General features: G+C 38.4%; 1 protein-coding gene across 12 annotated transcripts in view; it reads left to right on the top strand.

The window, feature by feature from the left end:
• Positions 1–25,853, top strand: part of STAU2 (staufen double-stranded RNA binding protein 2) — a 309,920-nt gene that overhangs the window by 132,958 nt on the left and 151,109 nt on the right. For all 12 annotated transcript variants that reach the window (XM_070382255.1, XM_070382251.1, XM_070382254.1 and 9 more), the window contains one exon: positions 4,850–4,910. In XM_070382255.1, coding sequence (XP_070238356.1) covers positions 4,850–4,910 — 61 coding nt within the window. The remainder of the gene's footprint in view (positions 1–4,849; positions 4,911–25,853) is intronic.

Raw genomic sequence — 25,853 nt, forward strand, 5'->3', positions numbered from 1 at the left:
TTCCACAGTCACTATTAACTTCAGGTTCCTTTAGCTTTGGTTTGCCAGTGTCTTTGTTTTGTGTGGGGAGAGGTTTGGGGAAGATTTTCCTCAATATTTCTGCTCCATCCTCTGGTTTTATCAGTCCTCTCTTTGCTATGCCATGAGGTGAGGGATAGCTCTATGCTCCATAGTCAATTGCTGTTGTTTGTTATTTGGTTGTAGGATTGTGTTGGGTATAGAAGCATAGCTCTTGATTTTCTTGTACAGCTTCATTCTCAAACTCTGTGTGCCTGAGTCTCAGAAGTGGGTTTTTCCCTAATGTTTCTACCTCCGTCTCCATGATAGCCAAATTTTACTTTTGAACTGGAGGTTGTCTTAGGTGCAGTGGAGTTTTCCAGCCCCTTCCCCAGCATTTTCAGAAATCTGCTTAATATTGGTGCAGGGATTTGCTCTCAAGGTTTTCACCTCCTTCTTTTTTTCCTAGGAGCAGGTAACTTTTGCTTCTAGTCTTTTTGCAGAAACAGTGAGTCCTTGCCTGAGCTTTTGGAGCAACAAAATTTCTTGCCTTATCTCAGAGGCAGACAGGATTTGTTTCTTCCTTTTCTCTTGTAGCTTGTGCTGTTTGCTTTGTGTAAAAGAAGAGTCTAGTGAGTGAAGTCGCTCAGTCGTATCTGACTCTTTACAACCCCATGGACTGTAGCCTACACCACTTCTCCATCCATGGGATTTTCCAAGCAAGAGTACTGGAATGGGTTGCCATTTCCTTCTCCAGAGGAGTGTGCAGATTTCTGAGCTGTTCTCTCTGCTTCACACCTGCACCACTGAGTGAGGCTCTTTGGTTCTCTGCTGTATCTCCAGTTGTCCTGACTTCCCAAAGGAAGCCCATAGAAAAGAACTTCTCTCTGGAGTTCCTAATTTTTCTAAACTGCTGTGCTGACCCTCACACAGTCTTTTAGAATTCATTAACATTTCATCTGCTTTCTTCTTACCAATATTTTTGATATTCATCTCTTTTTTCTTTGCCAATGTTGAAATATTTTGTGAGCTGAACCTCGCCTCAGAGGGCTTTGTCACTCTCTAGAATTCATGTCATCTGTTTGCTTTACAATCTCAGATCTCTGATGGGTTTGAGAAAAGTTATGATTTCTTACATTGTCTGAGTCATTGTTATATTTCTACATTCTAAGGAAGAGCCGAACACTCTTTACTTTTTAAAAAATACACTGTTCTAGCATCTTGGTTTTTTTTTTTTTTTTCAATTACATGGGGTTTCGGTTACAACTTAGAGCTTGTTCCGCATCAAGATGTAACTGGCATGTGCTTCATTCTTTGTTATATTTGATTATTATATATTGTTCAAAGTAATACTCATATATGCATAACAAATCAAGACTTAGTCAAGATTAATGATATAAAGACTCAAGATTTATAATAAACCATGCTGTCCTGCCCTGGGACTGCCCATTTCTGTTACCTTTTTTATAGAGGCAACCACTTACTACCCGTTTTAGCTGTTCTGTTATTTTGTACTGTTAATAACTTACACTGCAGTTTCTTGATTTTTTTTCTTTTTAGATGTTATCTGGGTTCCTGCTTTGAAAACCAAAGAGTTAGTTTTCTTACTCAACATGTATAGTTTTCTGTGTCTCTCTAACTTATCCCTGTTACCCTCTGCCAAGTAAACGCTTCATGTACTGTTTAGTTTCTTTGTTTTTTCTTTGTTGGAGTTCTTTATCTTCCTCTTCTGTGTTGGATTATTTGTTTGATAGATCTGCTGAAGACCCAGTGTTTTGGTTCTTCTCTTCACGATTTCCCTGTTAATTCCTTTTGCCTCTCTCTTGTTGAGTTGCCTGCTTTCTGGACAGTTTCCTTGTTCTTAATTTATTTTCTTGTGTTGATGGAGTACACATTTTCATCGTTTCCTGATAGAGAATGCATGAGTAATATAGTTTTTTGAGACCTTGTAGTTCTGATATATCTTTCTATTTCCCCCGCACTTAATTGGTAGTTTTTCTGAGAGATAATTCTAAATAGGAAATATTTTTTCCACAGTTTTGAAGGCATTGTACCAATGTTTTCTATCTCTCAGCATTACTGTTGAAATTCCAAAGTCTTCAGATTCTTTAGCCAATTTATGAAACTTTTACATTTCCTCTCCCTCGTGATGCTTTTCTCACATCTTTTTTCGGAAGTTCTGAAATTTCTTGAGCGACTGACTGTATTTGTGTATTCTTTGATAAATTGTTTTTGGGTGTTTGGGTTTTAATCCGAAAATTCGTGTACTTTAAAAGTGGAGAAACTTATATTTTTTCTCTGATGATTTCTTTCCTTCCATTTTTGCTGTTGGTTCTTTCTAGGATACCTGTTAGTCTAAGGAATGATTTTTTGCTTCTTTCTTTCTTCCTTTGTTTCTTTTCTGTTTCTCTTTTTGTTCTGTTTACTGGAGATTTTTTCAGTTTTGTCTTCCAGTCCTTCTTTGAAATATTTTCCTTTGGATACTGTATTTTTTATTTCCCAGAGCTATTCTTCATTCTCAGAATATTCCTTTTATAACCTCTTGTTCTTGTTTAATGGGTATAATACTTATGTCTCTCTGAGAGCTTTTTTTATTTTAATGATTTTTGAGGTTTTATTCTGTTCCCTGTGTTATGCTCACCATTCCTTGTGGATTGGGAGACTGATTATTGTCTTTAGAGGCCCAGTGATAAAGGGAGCTGGGGATCTTATCTTCCAGGATGTAACTTTGGAATCCATCTCTCTTTTCAATGTGGTGTATAGATCCATCCCATCCTCAGCTGTACCTGGTGTCCAGAGTCTCTTTGTTTTAGTCCTTTCTGAAGAGGCAACATTTTAGGAAATTTGTCTCCTTGGGGTCACAGAAGTGACCTGAAAGTTTCATAACATTTGAAAGACTTCCAAACAATCTTCCTATTTTCATACTCTTCCAGGATTCATCTTTAGAAGTACCAGGTGTGCTTCTGATTCCTGAGGCTTTCTGGGGTCCTGAAGCACAAATCAGTTTACTCTTTGTAAGCTCTTTGTTAGCTTCTAGCTCTGCAGGTGAGGTTTCAGCCGGCCCACACCTGCTAAGTTAGTTATAATTAATCTACTCTCCATGTTACAAATTTTGACTTTTCTCTTCTCTTGATTCCTTTCATATTCAGGGGAGGCTAGGGGCAGAGGGAAGGAGAGAGAGTTTATGGATTATTGGATTATCAATTTAGAGTTGTTTGGGGAGAGAGAAGAGATTACTCTTAATGTTTACTCTGTCATGTTAAAGCAGAAACCTTAGAAAAGCAGTTCATTAGAGTGTTGAGATAGAAATCAGAGAGCAGCAGGCTTGGGATTCAGTTGATGAAAAATCAGGCTTAGGGAATAAAACAATATTTAAATAACTTTGATTATTAGTGGAAGGAGAGAAAAGGAGGAATGAAGTGCTAAATATATTATTACCAACTTCAACTGAGCCCTCAAATGCCTGAGGATCTGTATTCTTCTAATCGTTGAGCTCTTTCTTTCCTAGACTTTTTGCTTACTGTGTACACTTTGCTTAGATTTATAACCTCCCTCCCTCCTGCAGCGCCCCCTCTCTCTATGATCCTGTCTTGTGCTTCACAGAGAACATGTGTGTGGGAGTCTCGTCAGGCCTTCCCATCCATGTGTATCTGCATTTACACACGTTACCTTCTCTTCCACCCTTTCACAGTTGCAAGCTATTTGCTAGAAATGTAGTTTGTGTTTGGAGAAGGCAATGGCACCCCACACCAGTACTCCTGCCTGGAAAATCCCACGGACGGGAAGCCTGGTGGGCCGCAGTCCATGGGGTCGCTAAGAGTCGGACACGACTGAGCGACTTCACTTTCATGCATTGGAGAAGGAAATGGCAACCCACTCCAGTGTTCTTGCCTGGAGAATCCCAGGGACGGCAGAGCCTGGTGGGCTGCCGTCTATGGGGTCACAGAGTCGGACACGACTGAAGCGACTTAGCAGCAGCAGCAGCATAATATAAAATACCGATTATAAAAATAAGTTTGTCTCCCCCACCCCAAAGTACTTTATATCAATAATACCAGCTCCACAAAAAGAGAACATAACCAGTTAATGTCACTTATAATTTGATTAAAATACTACTTTAGAGTCTGAGCTCAGAGTGTATTTTTTTTTTAATTAAAATTTTTAATTTTTTAAATTTTATTTTTAAACTTTACAATATTGTATTAGTTTTGCCAGATATCGAAATGAATCCGCCACAGGTATACACGTGTTCCCCATCCTGAACCCTCCTCCCTCCTCAGAGTGTATTTTACACTAAATGTTGACCAAAACATCTGGAAAAGCCAGGATATTCCAGATTTTGCTTCGAGTTAGGGTTTAGTTTTCAGTTTTTTGTACCTGTCGTTAGCAATATTCAGTGACCCTTATCATGACGTTTCCAGAACAGACATAATAATATTTCTATCATTAATTTAACTTCAGAAGTGATAAAAAATCTCTTTTAGTTACTTTAGCACTTGCGATGATTATTGTTTACTGTTTGAAAACAAATTATTTACTTCTTCACCACCTTGATAGTGCCCATGTTATACATAATATATATACTAAATATTATGCTAAATACAGGGCTTTCTTGATGATGTAAATTATAAATTTAAATAGATAAAATCAGGAGGCATAAGAAACAGATATGAATGTAGAAAAGGGATAGATGTTATAGTTCTTGTTAGTAATTCTTGTGTCCGTGGTCCTGGGGTCAGCAGTGGAGAGGATGAACAGAATAACCTGTACCCTTTTTTTATTAATTAGGATTAACTTTTTTTTTGAATTTACGTTTCTTTCCTGAATTTAAACAATCGGTTTAATTTTTCAGACAGGGGAAAACAAAGGATGGAGTGGTCCAAAGGCTGGGTTTCCTGAACCAACAAATAACAGTAAGTTTCTACCTTTATATTAGCTACACTTGGTGTTCGTCAGTGGTTCCATGACATGTCCCTCACTGGGAATTTACTGGGTCTGAGATGCTATGCTAAGTGTTTTGAAGGATGCAGGAAGTTGTGGTGTTTGCTTTCCTGCAACTGACAGAAGACACAGCAACTTATATCTTTAACATGGTTAAGTCATTGCAGACAGAAAACCATTTTATCCATAAAGTGATGTTGTTTTTTTTAAAGTTGTTTTTATTGTGACATTATCACAGTAGAAAAGAATCAAGAAAGAGAAACAGTTATCTACCAGTCCAATGTAACCCAGCATTAACTGTATTCACAGTTCTACTTTTTTAGGTACACACACAGATACTTTAACATAATTAGAATATAGACAAAAATTTGTAGTGTGTTTTCATTTAACACTGTAGTACACATTTTTTAGGTTGTGCTGAGTCATTAGAATTTTTGGTATTTTATTAAAGTTACTAATTGAAATATCAGAAATGTAAGGATAAAATTGCTCACAATTTTATTCCAAATAATAGTATATCATCATCTAAAAATCCACTTCATTTCTGAAGTGGGAGAAGGGAGCTATGGTGATAGCTCCCTTCCTGGAGTGAATCCTCTAACTAAATACTTCTAAGTAGTTAATGGGAAGATGAAAGGGTCTTCCTGAGTCTTTGGGACCTTGATTGTTTTCAGCTCAAAATAATCTACATGTCACAGAGAAACATTTTAGGATGGCAGGCAAATTTTGCTCACCTAAGATAATTCCCAGTGTTTGGAGCACCCTCCTGGTTGCTAGATAGTATGCTGCCTGATTCATGAATCATCGAATAAAGCCAATTCACTCTTCAAAAACATTTTAAAAGAATAAAAATAAAAATCCACTTCAGGTATTTCTGTTTTCAAAGGTACATGATCAAGCTGTTACACATTGAAAGTGTAGACATTTTTAACTTCCTCCCCGCCTCCCCAAAAGCATCTGTTTTCACTGAAGTGACCATTTAACTGTAAATCAATAAAATGAAACAGCCAGCCAGTGAAGACCCTGACAAAGTGAAGTCCCCAGTAAAGTTGGATCTCTCTCATCTCTAACCCCAGTTCTCTTCCTGATAACCTTCAGAAGCAGAACTAGCTTAAATACGTAAATTGTTGTCACGAAGAGTATATTCTTTCATATTAGTAGCTCATCTTTTGATGTATAATGAAATTTGTGACAATTCTTATCAGAGCCTGCTTATGAGAATTGAATTCTTGGATTATCAAAACTAGCCTCTTGAAAAAACTGTTTCAGTGAGGCAGTGGTATTCATGAATTATTTTCTGGGAATAATTTCAATAATTCAGTATGAGTCTGGGCCTTTTGTCTGTGTATGTAAGGATGTTCAATGTGATAGGCTCAGCACATTGCCCGAAGGAAAAATGGAATCAGTTCAGGATTCTCAGAGAGTTTTTAATTCCTTTGTTGTTTGAATATAGAGGATTGAATTTACTTGGGCTTCCCTGGTGGCTTAGACAGTAAAGAATCTGCCTGCAGTGTGGGAGACCTGGGTTCGATCCCTGGGTTGGGAAGATCCCCTGGAGGAGGGCTTGGCAACCCACTCCAGTATTCTTGCCTGGAGAATCCCATGAACAGAGGAGCCTAGCGGGCTACAGTCCATGGGGTTGCAAAGAGTTGGACATGACTGAGTGACTAAGCACAGCATATAGTTATTTGGTCAAGGAATGTGAGAAACATTCAGTTGATTTCAGTTTTATGTAAAGTACTTAGCACAGGAGCTATTTCTTAGCAAACACATAATGAATGTTAGTTTTCTTCCATGCCTTCTTCCCCCCCACCCCTGTTTTTTTAATAAAAATTCTATAAATTTGTGTAGGCTTGCCAAAAATGTCATTCTTAAACTTCTTATCTCTCAGATTTTTCTGCATGTACACGTGACCAAAGAATATGTATGGTTTGTATTTGAATGATTACTTTTGACATTAGATTTTTTTTCAGAGAACATAAACATTACATATTTAAATATGGAAGTCAGATAGTTGTTAATTTGGTAGTTTTAACATGAAAGCACATTATAGGTGACCTGAAGCCTCCATCACTAAACAGTGGTATTTTGACCCTCATCTTTACGTCTGTTTTTTTTTTTTTTTTTTTTTTTAACTTTCTGAGGGATTTGGAGCTCCTTTGCAATTAGGGGAAGAAATATCACAAAAAGGCCAGGGAGTTTCATTGATGAGAAATGTATAAGAATGTCTAAAAGATTTGCTTTAAACATAATGTTGGAAATGATAAGCTGTTTGAAGCATCCTTAAAATTTAACCAAATGTTAGCACTTTAGGACTTTCTCTGGTCTCCAGTAGTTCAAAATCTGAAAGAAGAATGCTCCCTGGCCCCTTCCCAATATTGTGGAGGTGAGAAAGCTGATACAGAGGTTCTCTGAGTGGGCCCTGCCCAGGTTACCACAGACAGCGAGGGCAGTCCAGCTCTGACAGTCAGCTGTCTCTCTTCTCCTGAGAGAAGTGTAGTGAAACCCCTGGGTTCTGTGTAGTGGAACCCCTGAGTCCTCTGGAGCCAGCTCCTAGCTACTTTAAATACAAGAAAAAGTAGATCACTATGATGACTCCATCACCTAAAAAGTAATTTAAATTCACATAGTATGATAGCTTTTAGGTTAAAGTCTCTTCTACTTAATCAGTTCCTTAAGTTTGAAATTCTGCCCTAGGTGTTTCCTGTCCTGTGAACAATATGTGTCTTAGTGTTTTGCAGGCAGAAGTTAGAGCAGGAGTTGCTCAGGATGGTACGTGAGGGGCAGACAAGAGTTTGAGACTGCCTGAGCTGCCTGCCTCACTGCCCGCCTCACTGCCCGCCTCACTGCCATATTGTATGACCTTGAGCAACTCAGTTTACATCTTGTTGTTCCATGTGCTCTGTTACGAGTTACACATATCAGTTTATAATGTTAAGTGTCTTTGATTTTCTAAACTTGACTAATAACCCTTGAATAACATCTAAAAAGGTAACATTACTTTGCAAACAACAAAATGTCATAAAGTGACTCTCTTCATTGTTTTCTTGGCTAAACTTTACTTCACAAATTGTAGTTAAAAGGAACAAAATTTTAACCACTCATTATGTGGATAAATACTATGAAATTAACTTGAAGCTATAGTATACAAAAATTAAGAGAATGCAGAATTGTAAAGGGTAAAGAAGACAATTTTAGCCTGCTGCTGTTAGCACCCAACTGTCTGCTGCTGCTGCTAAGTCGCTTCAGTCGTGTCTGACTCTGAGACCCCATAGATGGCAGCCCACCAGGCTCCCCCATCCCTGGGATTCTCCAGGCAAGAACACTGGAGTGGGTTGCCATTTCCTTCTCCAATGCATGAAAGTGAAAAGTGAAAGTGAAGTCGCTCAGTCGTGTCTGACTCTAGCGACCCCATGGACTGCAGCCTACCAGGCTCCTTCGTCCACGGGATTTTCCAGGCAAGTGTATTGGAGTGGGGTGCCATTGCCTTCTCCGGCGCCTAACTGTAGGTAGACAAAAAAAAGTTAATGTACATGTGCATTTAATATTTGAAGTGGGAGATATTTTTTTTAAAAGATTACAGTCATAAGAAACTGCTAACAAGTACAGCTAAGAAATAGTTTAAATGGTTTTGCAAGTGATTGTGATTGCATAGCCGGGTTCCTGGCTTGATTGGCTGCAGATTTAAAATATGGACCTAATTTTTACATCCTTCCCAGGCTTTCTTCATTGTCCTGAGTTGCAGAACGTAGACCATTCTAAGTGTATTTTCACCTTGTGAATCACTGTCATAGTCATGTCAAAGTGTAAGAACACATAATTCTGTAATGTGAGGTTTGTGTTAAATTTAGCATGGGGGCAATTTTATGCTTGGCATGCACATAAAAAGCTAGATTTTTACAGATGAATGACTAGCAAGTTTTTTAAAAGATCATGTGTTTTAAAGACTTACTGATGGCTCATGGAAAATTTTGTAAAATACTTAGATACAGTTCAGTTGATAAAATCTTTTTTTTAAATTCACATCCCATGTTTCTTATTAATACAGGATTTTACTTAAAAGCAGGTTCATTGTTTCTTAAAGGTAAACTCCAGCTTAATTCAGAATTGGACTCAGCTCAAAGGTATTCACTGGTATGTGCCGAATCCACCCACTAAAACATTATTTGGAGGCATTTTTCACATAAATATTTTTCCGTTAACCTTTTAAAAAGTTTTATTTAGCCCCTGTGAAATATGCTGACTCTTCTAGGTTCATTAGAGATGACCCAAGACAAATACTTTTGGGATGGGAAAGAATTCTTATTAACCTTTGCAGTATTGAAGTTGACTTACCAAAATTTTGTCACTTTTGTGTTATGCTTAAGACACTTCACTCATGTCCATTTCTGTGCCTGCCAGGCTCCTCTGTCCATGGGATTCTCCAGGCAAGAATATACAGTTCCCTTTGGGGCCTTCCATAATAGAAGCTTCTTTGTAATGAGACAGTTAAATTACTTGGAGCCAAAACGATTTAAATATAAAGCCAAGTGATTCAACTTAATTATTTACTTGAACATAAATACTGTGTTGGAAATCTAAGAGTATAGCTTACTTGTGGCGATCTTATTTCTTTTTTCTTCTTCCAGTTTTATTGTTATAATTGACATATAACACTGTATAACTTTAAGGTGTACAGCATAATGATTGACTTGCCTCATGAAATGATCATCACAATAAGTAATGTTGGTGACTGCTTTCTAGTCGTGGTGTGCAGGCTTCTCATTGCGGTGGCTTCTCTTGTTTGTGGAGCATGGGCTCTAGAGCACAGGCTCAGTAGTTGTGGCACACGGGCTTTGTTGCCCGTGACCAGAAATAGAACCCATGTCTTCTGTATTTGCAGGCAGATTCTTAACCACGAAGGAAGTCTCAATTCATTGGTATTTCGATTAGGGGTATGAGAGAGTGTTAAACTTATCTGTTTAAGGCATACCAGTTGAGTTAATAATCAAATGCCTATTTATTTAAGGAAAAATAACCTGAAACTGGAAGGAAAGTCTTTAATCAGATTAACACAGTATATTTTTCTGAAATATTCTCAAGAAAGATCGAATGAATTTAAATTTTCGTGATTTAAAAAACTTGCGTGACTTACATTTTTACATGCAAAACAATTTCAGATACATGTTTTTTGAAAAAAGGAAACCATATGCACAATTTAAGGCTGCATCCCTTGATTACAGGATGACAGTGTTCTTAAGCATAAGAGCAGAGAATGAAATCATAAGAAAGGTATGGATTTAGATATATGAAAACCAAAAATGAATTCAAGGAACAACATAAGAAGGTAAAAAGTCAAATGATAGAAGGCATAACTTGCATCCTATATAGCCACAGGTAAAAATACACAAAGGACACTTAGAGATTGATAAACTGGTGGCTCAGTAGTAAAGAATCTGCCTTCAATGCAGGGGACACTGGTTCAGTCCCTGGGTCAGGAAGATCCTCTGGAGGAGAGAGTGGCAACCCACTCCGGTATTCTTGCCTGGGAAAGCCCGTGGACAGAGGAACCTGGCAGGCTGCAGTCCACAGAGTCGCAAAAGAGCTGGACACACCTAGCTGCTGAACAGCAATAGAAAAATGCCCAAAGAACTTAGGGAGCCATTTAAAAAGAACAGAAATTAAATAATGAAATTGTTCAGCAATCAGGAAAGTCCAGTTTAGAAGTAAATGTTCCATAATTTCTGATCCATATAATTGACGAGAGTTAAAAAATGATTATTCCAACCATTGAAGCAACAAGCACTCACCAGCTGTTAGAGGATCGTGAATTAGCTGTGCCTTTCTGAAGAAGTAAGAATACAAAGCTTAGGCCCACTTTTTCTTATAACTTAACTAAAAGATATGGAAAAATATAAGAGAATTTTTTTCTGTAATAAACATACCCTGGTTTATAATCAGAAAAAAAATTGAAGTGTATTTGTAACACTCACAGATGTACAAACTTTGGCCTGAATTGCACAATCTGTTTGAATTTAAACAAATGATATATATACTAAATAGCTAGGGAGGTAGTTATCTGAATACCTAAGGCTCTCCACTTGAGCCTTTTATGACTTTTTTTTTAAGAAGAGAAAATGAGTAGTTTTCTAAAGTTTGAATGCAATTTCAGTTTCTGAAATGTGTTTTGGAAATGTGAAATATGTGCTCTGTATTCTCAGAGGCCTATGGGGATCAAAGGTGTTTGGAACTAGGATTTTTCCAACTGAAAAAGAGCAGAGCAGTGACACACAGATGAAAGTCTCCCAGACTGAAAGTTGAGGTATTAAGAACTACAGTGTTGATTTTCTCTGTTATCAGAGAAACTCTACAATAAACATAGGAGAAAATAAGAGTAGTAAGTACTCATTCATCAGCATGTCTAGAAAGATGGAGGTTTATAAACTCCCAGATAATATATTGTAATTTTCCAAGAGATGTTAAACTGTGTGTTATTTTTAAAGAAAAAATATAGGTAATGCTTGCTATATAGTAAATTTAACACAAATAAGTTATGACACATGATAATAAACACTTGAGATTCCTACCACTCCATTTGAGACCCACAATGTTGCCAGTGTCGTTACCTTCTTTCACGTCTCTTGGCTGGCTTGCCTTTTCCCACGTGAGGTCACTGCTCGCTCTGGATTTTACATATAGTCCTCCCAACTTGTTAAGTATGTGTCTTTAACAGTATTTGTTTAGTTTGCTTTTTTAAACTTTAGGGGAAAAATGACATTATGTTGTATACTTTCTGGAACTTTGTTTTCCCACTTCAAATTGTGATTTAAGACTTTGGTTAACATATGGTTATTCCATCCACTGTGCCACTGTGTGCATATTCTGCAATTGATTTATCCTCCTGTTAAGCCACTGAGGTTATTTGCAAGATTCTGTTATTATAAACAGCATCACTGTAAACATTTTTGACCATGTCTCCTGGTACACTTGTGTAAGAGTTTCTGGGAACACACCTTGGAGTGGTATCTGTGTATAACTGGGTATGTGTAAATTCAGATTTACAGGAAACACTGGTTGTTTTATAGAAGAAGAACTGGAGTGCCCTTCAAAATATCTAGTAGAAATAGAAACATTTTAAACTCACTTTTATACCTTTGACTTCATTTTGATGATGTTTTAGTTGGATTAGTTCAAATTTAGTTCAAATTCTATTCTGTCATTGTTAGTCCCTCAGTTGTGTGCTACTCTCTGCGACCCCACGGACTGTAGCCCGCCAGGCTCCTCTGTCCATGGAATTCTCCAGGCAAGAATACTGGAGTGGGTACCCATTCCCTTCTCCAGGGGATCTTCCCAACCCAGGGATTGAACCTGGGTCTCCTGCATTGCAGGTGGATTCTTTACCATCTGAGCCACCACGGAAGCTGTACTATATAAGAGTAAAATAATTAAGACTATATCATTAATCTTATTTATTTTACTCTTCTATTGTTACTTAGTCTTTTGAATGGATAAAAATTTTAAGTGCAAAAAAGGTCAGAAATCTCCCTTTTGTCCTCTTTGGCACAATTTCCACCCTGTCTCTCAAACAAGTAACTTTTGATTAGTTTCTTATATATTACTCCAGAATCTTTTTATACATATAGAAGCAAATTCAAATATGGATAAAATAATACATACCTTTATTTAATATGTTTTCTAGACACACTCTTCTACAATTTTCTTTTCATTCAGTGATATGTCCCAAAGATCCTTCCAAATTGATTATATGTAGGACTTTAGTCTTATTGAACTAGTTTTGAACTGACGGGCATTGGGATTGTTTACTTCCCAGGCATCTCAGTGGTAAAGAATCTGCCTGCCCAGCAAGCAACTTAGGTTCGATCCCTGGGTTGGGAAGATCACCTGGAGAAGGGACCAGTTACACACTCCAGTATTCTGGCATGGAGAATTCCATGGACTATATAGTCCAGTGACCAGGGAAATTGCTCAGTCGTGTCTGACTCTTTGCGATCCCATGGACTGTAGCCTACTAGGCTCCTCCATTCATGGAATTTTTCCAGGCAAGAGTACTGGAGTGGGTTGTCATTTCCTTCTCCAGGGGATTTTCCCAACCCAGGGATCGAACCCAAGTCTGCCACGTTGCAGGGAGGTGCTTTCAGTTCAGTTCAGTTCAGTCGCTCAGTTGTGTCCGACTCTGCGACCCCATGAACTGCAGCACGCCAGGCCTCCCTGTCCATCACCAACTCCCGGAGTCCACCCAAACCCATGTCCATTGAGTTGGTGATGCCATCCAACCATCTCATCTTCTGTCATCCCCTTCTCCTTCTGTCCTCAATCTTTCCCAGCAGCAGGGTCTTTTCAAATGATTCAGCTCTTCACATCAGGTGGCCAAAGTATTGGAGTTTTAGCTTCAACGTCAGTCCTTCCAGTGAACACCCAGGACTGATCTCCTTTAGGATGGACTGGTTGGATCTCCTTGCAGTCCAAGGGACTCTCAAGAGTCTTCTCCAACACGACAGTTCAAAAGCATCAATTCTTCAGCGCTCAGCTTTCTTTATAGTCCAACTCTCACATCCATACACGACCACTGGAAAAACCATAGCCTTAACTAGAAGGACCTTTGTTGGCAAAGTAATGTCTCTGCTTTTCAATATGCTGTCTAGGTTGGTCATAACTTTCCTTCCAAGGAGTAAGCGTGTTTTAATTTCATGGCTGCAATCACCATCTGCAGTGATTTACTGTCTGAGCTACCAGGGAAGCCCACTGTATAGTCCATTGGGTCGCAAAGAGTTGTACACAATTGAGTGACTTTCACTTCACTGTATTTTTATATCATAAATAATCCTGTTGCATAAAACCTCATACCCACATCCATTTACATGTTTGCTAGTGTTTTGGATAAATTCTCACAAGTGGAAATAGTAAGTCAAAGAATACATGCACTTATAATTTTGATAAACATCGCCAGATTATGCTCAATAGAGATTTCCCTGTTTACATTCCTACCAGCAGTGTATGGGATTTCCTGTTTCCCCACAGCTTCAGTAAGCATGTGCTCTCAAACTTCTGGATACTTGCCAATCTGATAGCTGAACTATGTTATCCAGCGTAGTTTTATTTTGCATTTCTCCCATTGAGAGTAGGATTGAGTATATCTTTTGTACATTTATGAGCCATTTCGACACTTTTTTTGTTTCTAAACTAGTTTATGTCAGTGATATGGTTATATCTGTTGCTCATTTTAAAATTAGTTTGTTGGTCTTTTTTTCCCCCTTACTTGAAAAGAGCATGTGTGTGTGCCTTTATGATATGAATTGCCAATATTTTTCTTGGTCTCTTTATTTATGGTGGAATTTTCTTTTAAATTTTGGTTTTCTTTTTAATGTATTTGAATGGCCTTTATTTTATGATCTTTTATAGCATTTGTAATCTTAGCATAGTTAATAATGCCTGCTCCATTCTGAGATTATAAAAAATTCTTTAATTGCCTTCTGGAAATTCTGTAGTTTTTTTTTTTTTTTTTCTCTTTTTTGTCCTTAAATCTTTGATACCTCTGGGATTTATGCTAAAAGTATGGATTCAGCTTTCATCCCCATTGCATTGACATGACTGTTGTATACTAAGATTCTTGTGTGTATGTGGTTTTATTCTGCACTTTCTGTTGTCTTCTGTTCATTTGACCATGGTGTATGTGCATGTTCTCAGTTGTGGCCGACTCTTTGCGACCCCATTAACTATATAGTCAGCCAGGCTCCTCTGCCTGTGGGATAGTCCAGGCATATCCTGAATACTGGAGTCCAAGAACCCATAGTCCAAGAATACTGGAGTGGGTTGCCATTTCTTTCTCCAGAGGATCTTCCCAACCCAGGGACAAACTCGTATCTTCTGCATTGGTAGGCGGATTCTTTACCACTGAACCTCCTGGAAAGCCCTCATTTATCTGTGCACCAGTTTTAATCATTATTTTAATATGAGTAAACTTAACTCCATTACTCTTGCCTGGAAAATCCCATGGACGGAACAGCCTGGTAGGCTGCAGTCCATGGGGTCACGAAGAGTCGGACACGACTGAGCGACTTCACTTTCACTTTTCACTTTCATGCATTGGAGAAGGAAATGGCAACCCACTCCAGTGTTCTTGCCTGGAGAGTCCCAGGGACGGGGGAGCCTGGTGGGCTGCCGTCTCTGGGGTCGCACAGAGTCGGACACGACTGGAGCAACTTAGCAGCAGCAAACTTAAACTTTGTTTAAAACATATGTGAATGAAGGTATGTTTGGTCTATGTTCTTTTCTGCACATACTACATGGAGTATAAATAATTGAAAAGATAAAAATCCCCTTGATAAGAAATGAGAGGAGTGTGGCTAGTCACGTTATCAATTAAGAGCACTGAAAGAGGCGGCAGGGGACTGTATGGTTGAAGGCAGTTAGGGTCTGGAAAGGCAGCGGTGATGTCTCCCTAAAACCTCTTTGTGTAATGGGTGTAACATTCATTCATTCCTTCAGAAGGTATTTATAGACTACATTGTAGTATTTTGGGGCTTCTCCAGTGGCTCAGTGGTAAAGAATCTGCCTGCAGTGCAGGAGATGCAGGAGACCTGGGTTTGATCCCCGGGTCAGGAAGTTCCCCTGAGTAGGAAATGGCAACCCACTCCAGTATTTTTGCTCAGAAAATCCCATGGACAGAGGAGCCTGGCGGGCTACAGTCCATAGAGTGGCAAAGAGTTCGACACAACTGAAGTGACTGAGCATGCATGCATGTACTGGTTTTGGTATTATTGCTGATTTTAATGAAGTTTTTAAAAGTTGAAACTGCTAAAAAAAAAAAAAAGTTGAAACTGCTTTTTGGGAAGCTACTCAGTCTGTAAGATAAACAGGGTTAACTATTCCTCTTCTGCCCATAAGAAAAGGAAAGAAAACTTAAAAAGTGGAAAGTGTAATTTGAACAAAAAAATCAATTGCTTTTATAATTTTAAAATAAAATAATATAGCATAGTACCTGACATTGTCAGTGTTTAATATTCGTATAAATGAAAAAAAAGCAGTGTTTCACTTTTCTTCCCACTGTATTAATGGTCTTAGATATCATCTAGACTTATAGTTCTCAGCATGGTGTTGCCAGACTCTTACATATAATAGGTATCATTATTGGTATTTCAACAACCTAGTAGAAATAATGCATTCATTCTTAGTAGACTGCTTTGCTTTGGGTTAGAACAGTGTATGTCTGAGTTCATATATCAAGCTGTTCTGAATCTCACATTGGCAGTCTTTGGTGGAAGAAACAGAAAGATCATTTATTGTTACTAAAGAAATGCAGTCTGTCTGAAAGACAGATCCTTGAATCGTGGTATTCATAGAACAAAAAGACAACAGAAGTCCTAAGACTGAAAAGATCGGAGAACATCCAGCTCTTATATTTTATAAACAGGAAAATTGAGGTTGCAGGTGATTTTATAACTTGCCTGAGGATACTCAGTTAGTTAGAGATAGTGAAAACTTGAACTCGTGTCTTCTGATTCTAAGATCTGCGTTTGCTACTTGACAACGTATTTATTTCTTAGATATATCACTTGCTGATAATTAAGGGAAAATTGAATAATGTTTTCTTAAAGAAATTCCACTAAAATTAAATACGCATTTTCTTGAAAGGATGTTTTATAGGATGTTTCATAATGTGGAAGATGTCCAAACTATTGTTTCAGATACCAGTTTGATATTTGGGTGGATCATGTAAAAACACTAAACGGCTGAGAAAGCACGTGCAGTGTTTGTTTTACCAGTGAAACCACCATCTGCCTTATATGACTTTTCTTAAGACCTAAAAACTTTAGTAATAGTCCATTTTTAAAAACACTCAACAAGCTTTTGGGGTGATGTTATTCAAGCATATTGTTTTATTCCAAGCTTTCTGGTTTGTGTTAAGATGATTCATAAACTTTTAGAGCTGAAAGAGATTTTCAAGTTCCCTTAGTATAATTCATTTTACAGATGAAGGAAACAAGGTAAAGAGGCAATCTGTAACTTGACCTCTGATAGCTGGGCTTCATTCAAGTATGTTTACCACTGAACTGTATCATCTTTCCTTTGTTACATTCTGTGCTAATATTTTTTTGTTGTTGTTACTTAAAAGCATTTTAGTTTTTTTAGAGCAGTTTTAGATTTACAGAAGAATTGAGAAAGAGATATAGAGATGTCTCATATACCTTCCATCATCATATATGCATAAATTTTCTCATTAACAACATAGCTCAACAGATGGTACCTTTTTTTAAACAAATGATGAACCTGCATTGGCATATCATGGTCACTCAAAGCTCATAGTGAGCCTTAGGGTTCACTCTTGGTACTAAACATTTTATAGGTCTAGACAAATGTGTACTAATGTATATCTGTCATTACAGTATCATACATAATATTTTGACTGTTCTCAAAATGTTCCCTTTTGTCTTTGTGGCTCTCCTAACCTCGCATCACCCCTGGCAGCCACTGTTCTGTCTCCGTAGTTTCGTCTTTTCCAGAATATCATGTAGTTGGGATCACAGACCTGTAATCTTTTTATATTGACTTGTTTCCCATAGTGATACGCATTCAGGGGTCCTCAGTGTCTTTTCACGACTGATAACTCATTTCTTTTTAGCTCTGAAAAGTGTATCACAGTTTATTCACCTACTGAGAGACATCTTGCTTGCTTCTAAGTTTTGGCAATTATGAATAAAGCTGTTATAAACATCTGTGTGCAGATTTTTATGTGGACATAAGTTTTTAACTTTTTTGATTAAATACCAGGAAACATATGCTAGTAAGAGTATGTTTAGTTTTGTGAGCAACCATCAAATGAATTTCCAGAGTGGCTGTACCATTTTGCATTCCTGTCAGCAATGAGTTAGAGTCCTTTAACTCCATGTTCTGACCAACACTTGGTGGTTATGTCAGAGTTTCAGATTTTAGCCATTCAAATAGTTATGTAGTGATATCTGTTTGTTTTTGTTTGCATTTCCCTGATGACATATGATGTGAAACATCTTTTCATATGGTTATTGGCCATCTTTGTATCTTCTTTGGTGAGGTGTCAAGGTTTTTGGCTCATTTTTAAAATGGATTGATATCTTATTTTTCAGTTTTAAGAGCCTCTCATAAAATATTTTTAGATAATAGACCTTTATTAAATGTATCTCTTGCAAGTATTTTCTCCTAGTCTGTAACTTCTCTTCTAATTCTCTTGATAATGCCTTTTGTGGAGCAGAAATTTTAATTTTAACAAAGTCCAGCTTATCGGTTATTTTTTTCATGGATCTGTGGTGTTATATCTGAAAAGGCATCACCATACCCAAGGTCATCTAGATATTTTCCTGTGTTATCTTTTAGGAGCTTCATAGTTTGAATTCTACGTTTATTACTATGGGTTTTGTGACGGGTATAAGGTCTGTGTCTAGATTACTTTTTTTACATGTGCATGTCCAGTTATCCCAGCATCATTTGTTGAAGAGGCTGCCTTTGTTCCATTGTATGCCTTTGCTCCTTTATCAAAGATCAATTGGCTGTATTTATGGGTGTCCATTTCTGGGCTCTCTCTTCTGTTCCATCGTATATTTGTCTGTTCTTTCACCCATACCACATTATCTTGATTACCATAGCTTTGTAGTCAGTCTTGAAGTCAGGTAGCATCAATCTTCCAACTTTATTCTTCACTTTCAGTATCGTGTTGCCTTTTACAGGGTTTTTTGCCTCTCCATATAAACTTTGGAATCGGTTTGTTGATATCCATAAAACAACTTGCTGGGATTTTGGTTGCGATTATGTTGAATCTATAGGTTCAGTTAGGAAGAACTGACATCTTGACAATATTGAGTCTTTTTATCCATGAACATGGAATATCTCTTCATTTATTTAGTTTTTCATGATTTTGTTCATCAGAGTTTTCTTCATATAGATCTGTACATATTTTGTTAAATTTATACCTAAATATCTCATTTTGGGGCAGTGCTAAAATAAATGGTATTGTGTTTTTAATTTCAAATTACACTTTTTCATTGTTGGAATGTAGGATATTTACTATAAGTTTCACTATTTTTTATTGTGATAAAAATAACATGAGCTCTTTCCTCTTAATAGTTTTAAGTGTACAATACAGTATTGTTAACTGTAAGCACAGTGTTGTACAGCAGATCCCCAGAACTTTTTCACCTTGTCTGACTGAAACTCTGTACTCAATGAACAGCAGGTCCCCATTTCCCCTCTATCATCGTGCTTCGTGTTTCTATGAGTTTGACTGCCTTATATACCTCTTCTATGTGAAATCAACTAGTTTTGTCCTTCTATGACTGGCTTATATCACTTAGCGTCATCTCCTCAAGGTTCATTCATGTTGTTGCATATGATAGGATTTCATTCTTTTTTGTGATTAAGTAATATTCCATGGTGTGTATAAATCACACTTCCTTTATCCATTCAACCATCGATGGGCATTTAGATTGTTTCCATTTCCTGAATTTTGTGAATTATGCTGCAGTGAACACTAGAGTGCAGATATCTCTTTAAGAACTTGTTATCAGGTTCTTTTGGGTAAATACCCAGAAGTGAGATTGCTATTTCATGCGATAGTTCTTTTTGTAACTCTTTGAGGTAGCGCCGGCCATAGTGGCTATACCATTTTATATTTCCACCAACAGTGCACAAGGGCTCCAGTTTCTTCCACATCTTTGTCAGCACTTATTTCATTTTTGTTAAAATAATGGCCGTCCTACCAGGTGTGAAGCAATACTACATTATGGCTTTGCCTTTGCATTTATTTCTCTGATCATCAGTGATGTTGAGCATCTTTTCATATCTATTGACCATTCATATGTGTTCTTTGAAGAAATGTCTATTTAAGTCCTTTCTTGGTACATTTTTAACCAGATTAGTTTTCTTGCTGTTAAATTATAGAAGTTCCTTATATATCTTGGATATTAACTGATTATAAAATAGTTGGTGTGCAGATATTTTCTGTCATTCTATAGATTGCTTTTTCACACTGTTCATTGTTTCCTTTTCTGTGTAGAAGCATTTTAGTTTGCCATTGTTCCACCTGGTCTATTTTTGCTTTTTTTTTGGCGGGGTGGGGGGTGCTGTGCTTTTGGTATCACACCTAAGAAATCATTGCCTAGACCCATGTTGTAAAACCTTTGCCCTATGTTTTCTTGTGAGAATTTTACAGTTTGGGATCTTAAGTCCTTAACCTATTCTGAGGTGATTTTTGTGTGTGGTGTAAGATTGAGGATCCAGTTCCCTTCATTTGTATGTGGATATCCTGTTGCCCATTTGTTAAAGAAAACTGTTCTTTCTTCATTGTGTAGTCTTGGCACCATTGTTGAAGATCACTTGACCATAAAGCATGTCATTTCTAGGCTCTCTAACCTGTTCCGTTGGTCTGTATGTCAGTATTTATGCTTTTATCCTTGTGTTTTAATTACTACAGCTTTCTGATATATTCTGAAATCAGTAAGTGTGATGCTTCCGGCTTTTTTCTCCTTTCTCAAGATTGATTTGGCTATTCAAGGTCTTTTATACTTGTATATGAATTTTAGGATTTTTTTTTTAATTTCTATAAAAAATGCCTCTATGATTTAGATAGGAATGACATTGAATCTAGAAATTGTTATGGTAATATGAACATTTTAATAGTATTATTAACATATTTCACTATCCATGAACACAGGATCTCTTCATTTGTGTGTTCTTTAATTTCTTTTAGCAGTATTTTATAATTTTCAGTATGAAAGTTTTACTTTTTTGGTTAAGAGAATTCCTAAATATTTTATTCTTTTTGATGCCTTTGTAAATATAATTATTTTTGTAATTTCCTTTTTAGATTGTTTATCTTTCGTGTATGGAAAAAACAACTGATTTTTGTCTATAGATTTCATGTATTGCTACTTTGCTGGAATTCATATATTAGTTCTAAGCAGGTTTTTTTTTTGTGGAATCTTTCATGTTTTCTACATGTAAGAAATCTGCAAATAGAGATAATTTTACTTCTTTTCCAATTTGTGTGTTTTTTTTTCTTGCCTAACTGCTTTGATTAGCACTTCCAGTATTTGTTGAATAGAAGTGTCAAAAATGGGGAATTCTTGCCATGTTCCTGATTTCAGAAGAAAAGCTGGACTATTTTTATGAAGTTTATTTCTCTTGCAGAATGAAGCCTCTGATGTCACCTCTCAGGAGGGAGCATCTTTAGCATGCTCATAGTCACATGGAATGACAGATTTAGTAGGGCTCTCTTTTACTCTTTCTCACTCTAATGTGATAAACGTTTTGCCTGTTTTGTGACACGACACTCAGCTGTTTGATTCCACTGATTGCGTGCCTGCGTTCTAAGTCAGTTCAGTCATGTCTGACTGTGTGAGCCTATGGACTGTAGCCCACCGGGCTCCATGAGATTCTCCAGACAGGAATAATGTAGCTGGTTGCCATGCCCTTCTCCAGGGGATCTTCCCTACCTAGGGATGGAACCTGCATTGGCAGGCAGGTTCTTTACCATTGGTCCCACCTGGGAAGTACTGCTGGTTATTGGCATAAAACCATAAATTGCTCTCATTCGGATACAATCAAGTTTGAGTCCCTTTTCAGGATAGTTTTTGAAACCAGTATTTCAGATTTGTTCAGTCCCTAGAGGCGCTTTTCCTAGCTCTTTCCCTGGTTCTTTCTGGGAAATTAGCTGGTTTATGTTGGAGCTCACTGCTAGAGCTCATTGGCTGTGAATTACTTACTACCAAAACCTCCAGTAGAGCTTCCTAGGTGGTGCTAGTGATAAAGAACCCGCCTGCCAATGCAGGAGACATGAGACCTGGGTTCAATCTGTGGATCAGGAAGAACCTCTGGAAGAGGAAATGGCAACCCACTCCAGTATCTTTGCCTGGCAAATCCCATGAACAGGGGAGCCTAGAGGGCTCCAGTCCATGGGCCAGCAAAGAGTTATGCATGACTGACTGCCCCTAGGCTTGAATTTTCCTATCTTCTATTTAAAATAAAGTCAGTTCCTTTGGGAAAACTTCAGAACTCTGTTCTTATGGACTACCTCAGAATTTCTGAGCTACTGTTCTGGAGTAGGAATGGGGACAGTGGCCCACTTCTTTGAGTTGACACTGCTGCTCTGTGAGCAGAGTGTTGGTCAGGGGTGGTAGTCTCTAGTATTGTTGGTTTGCCTTTTCTGATGTGAACTTCCATCCCATGAGCAAGCTGAGGAGAGAGCAGTCAGTTCTCAGGTGCTCTCAGCTTTCACTGTGTGAGTGGTGGCTGGGTGTAAAAAGGGACTGCCTGACTTTTTTGGCTGTATACGTGAGAAATTTAACTTCTGCAGCTCGGAGCTGGGGGAAATGAGAAATTCTGGTGACCTGCCCTTCTAGTGAGTTACCATATTACTTACAGGTGGTTGAGGAGAAAAAGAGCCCCATCTTTGTAGCTGCAGGTGGTGGAAGGAATGAGTCATAGCTCAAGTACCAGAGCCTTTTATTCTGAGATTTATTAGATTTCCCTGAATAAAGGTGCAATGACTAATGATACAAACCCTGGAGCTAGGCTAGGTATCACAGGTTAAGGGCATAGTCTTCTACAACACTGCTTCACTTCAAAAGACACCAACCAGGGCTTCCCTGGTGGTCCAGTAGTTAAGAATTCTCCTGTCAACATAAGGGACACAGGTTCGATCCCTGGTCCAGGAAGATCCCACATGCTGTGGAGCAATTAAGTCCGTATCCCACAAATCCTGAGCCCGCACTCTAGAGCCTGTATGCTGCAACTACTGAAACCCACACACCTGGAGCCCATGTTCCAAAATGAGAAGCCACTGCAATGAGAAGCTTGTGCACTGCAGCAAGAAAGTAACCCCAGCTCTCTGCAACTAGAGAAAGCTCACTCACAGCAACAAAGACCCGGGGAGGCCAAAAATTAATTACAAAAAAAAACACCAGCCACTATTGGGAGGATTTCCAGGGCCACCCTCACTTCTGACCAACTGACTATAAAGTCAAGGCTTCCCACTGCCCTTTCAATTCAGTCCCTCAGTCATGTCTGACTCTCTACGACCCCGTGGACTGCAGCATGCCAGGCTTCCCTGTCCATCACCATCTCCCAGAGCTTGCTCAAACTCATGTCCATCAAGTTGGTGATGCCATCCAACCATCTCATCCTTATTGCCCTCTTCTTCTGCCCTCAATCTTTCCCAGCATCAGCGTCTTTTCAAGTGAGTTGGCTATTCTTATCTGGTGGCAAAAGTATTGGAGCTTCAGCTTTAGCATCAGTCCTTGTAATGACTATTCAGGGTTGATTTCCTTTAGGATCTCCTTGCTGTCCAAGGGACTCTCAAGAGTCTTTCGATACCATAGTTTGAAAAGCACTACCCTTCAGATAAGATAATTCACTAGAATGAATCACAGAATTCAGGGAAGTCTTATATTTATGATTACAATATTGTTACAGCAAAAGTGATTCAAATCAGAACCAGCTAAAAGAAGAGACACATAGGGTAAGATCTGAAGAGTCCCGGACACAAATCTTCCAGTGTACTTTTTCTGATGTCCTTTCCCATGAAGTCAGGAACATGTTGCTCCCTAACTCAGTGATGTGTAATATGCACAGAGTATTGCCAGGTGGGGGTTCACTCAGTTTCCAGAGTTGTGCAGTTTTTGTGGGGATTTAATATCACAGGTGTAACTGATTGAATCATTGGTCATAGAGGTTCAGTTGATGCCACGTGACTCAAAGCTTCAACCCTCTACACACATGATTGATCTTTCTGACATAGCCATCCCCCATTCTGAGTTACCTTGTTGGCATAAATCCTGACATGTCCGAGGGGTGCACCATGAATAAAGAAGACACTTGTGTCACTCACAGAATTCTAAGGACTTAGAAGCTGTCTCCCGGGAACGGGGGACAAAGTCCAGCCAAATTTTTTATTACATGGGAGGATGTTTTATTTGTTATATGCCCTTAGAATAATTTCCAGAGACTTAAAAGTATTTTAAAATTAATATTCATAACTTATGGTTGTTTGTTGGGGTGGGTCCATAGACCTCCATATGTCATTATTTAGAAATAGAATGTCTTGCTTTCTTTTGATTAATATTTATAAGATATACATCTTATCTCCTCATCCTTTACTCTTAGCTTGCCTATATCAGTATATTTGGAGTGAATTTCTTTTAGGCAGCATGTAGTTGGGTCATGTTTTTAATCTACTTTGCTAGTTTCCTGTTAATTGATATATTTAGATCATTTACATTTAATGTAATTATGTGTTTAGGACTTAAGTCTGCCATCTTATTTACTTTTTCTATTCTTTTGCTTTCCTTTACTCACTCCTTGTGGGTTACTTGATCACTTTTCAGAATTCTACTTCAGTTTCCCTGTTCTGCCTCCATTGGTGTCCAAGGTGGTAGATTCCTTGTTATTGCTGGGTGGAGTAGGAATTCTGGTCCTTACATGATCTTCACTGATATCACAGAGAGGATAAGCTCTTTACCTCTAGGTGATGATTAATGTCCTGACTTCCCACTCTTTCTCTTATGACACTACTCATTATTGCTGGCTGGGAGTAGAAGTCCAGTCTCCCTGTGGTCTGCATTGATATCAAGAAGCAGTATCAAAGTCCCAGCTCTCTTCTAGGCTGTGTGCAGCACTACCACAGGGTCCAGGGGAACCTCATTACAGCTAATGTGAGTACGCATGTATGTTAGTCGCTCAGTATCCAATTGTTTGTGACCCCATGCTCCTCTGTCAATGGGAATCTCCAGGCAAGAATACTGGAGTGGGTTGCCATTTTCTTCTCCAGGGGATCTTCTCAACCCAGGGATTGAACCCAGGTCTCCTGCATTACAGGCAGATTCTTTACCATCTGAGCCACCAGGAAAGCTCCAAAATTGACCATGGATCTGTCCATGGAATTCTCCAGCCAAGAACACTGGAATGGGTGGCCATTCTCTTCTCCAGGGGATCTTCCTGATCCAGGAATTGAAACTGGATCTCCTGCATTACTGCCTTATTCTTTACAGTGAACCACCAACGAAGCCTTGGTGAGGTTCAGAGCCTAGGCTCCCCACTTGTCCTTTGGTGGCATGGTGCTTCCCTGCTGAAGAACAGAAAGCCAACCACGAGGTCCACACTCCCATCATGTTCTTCCTTATTATCATGGAACCAGAGGTCAAGCAGCCAGAGCCCAGGGAGCCAGGGCTGCACATTAGGCAAGGCAGTGGCCGAAGCTGGAGCTGTCAAGGTTCTCTCCACCTTGAGGTCTCCGCACAGCCTTGTTCTAGGTCCTCTATCCTGGAAATGCCCAGAGCAGCCTAACAGTGCTTTCATGTAGATGGGTTTTTAAAGCTTTTTAAAGCTGTAAAAATGGTACAGTGTGTACCCATCACCCAGCTTCTCCCTGTGGCGACATCTTATAAAATCATAGCACTTTATCAAAATGAGAAGATTGACACAGGAATGATACAGTGACCTAGACTATAGACCTTACTTGGATTTTTGTGAGTTTTCATATAAATGATTTTTAAAATCACTGTCAAACTGATAAATCTTGCTGTTCCTGCTCATCCTTTTCTCACATTTCCTGTTTTGAACCAGCAGTTTATTTTTCCAAGTTTTAAGAATTTTTTAATGATAATTTTTTGATACCTTAAAAATAAGGTTTATTCAACATTGGAATGATGACGAGATTTTGCCACCATCAGGACACCCTAGGGAAATTCACTGAGCAGCAAATGCCAGGAGAGGTGGACTTTACAGCAAATGCTATGAGAGGCGGATTTCACTTTCACCATCAGGAAGACCAGTCACAGAATGTGTTTATATCTTCCTGGCTGTCACTTGAAACTTTGAACAAGAAATGTTAAAATGAAAATCCTCATTAAGAGTCTATTTTTTCCAGTAACAACCAAGTAACTTTTCAGATA

The sequence above is a fragment of the Bos mutus genome, chromosome 14, assembly GCF_027580195.1.
Source record: "Bos mutus isolate GX-2022 chromosome 14, NWIPB_WYAK_1.1, whole genome shotgun sequence".
Classification (NCBI taxonomy): domain Eukaryota; kingdom Metazoa; phylum Chordata; class Mammalia; order Artiodactyla; family Bovidae; genus Bos; species Bos mutus.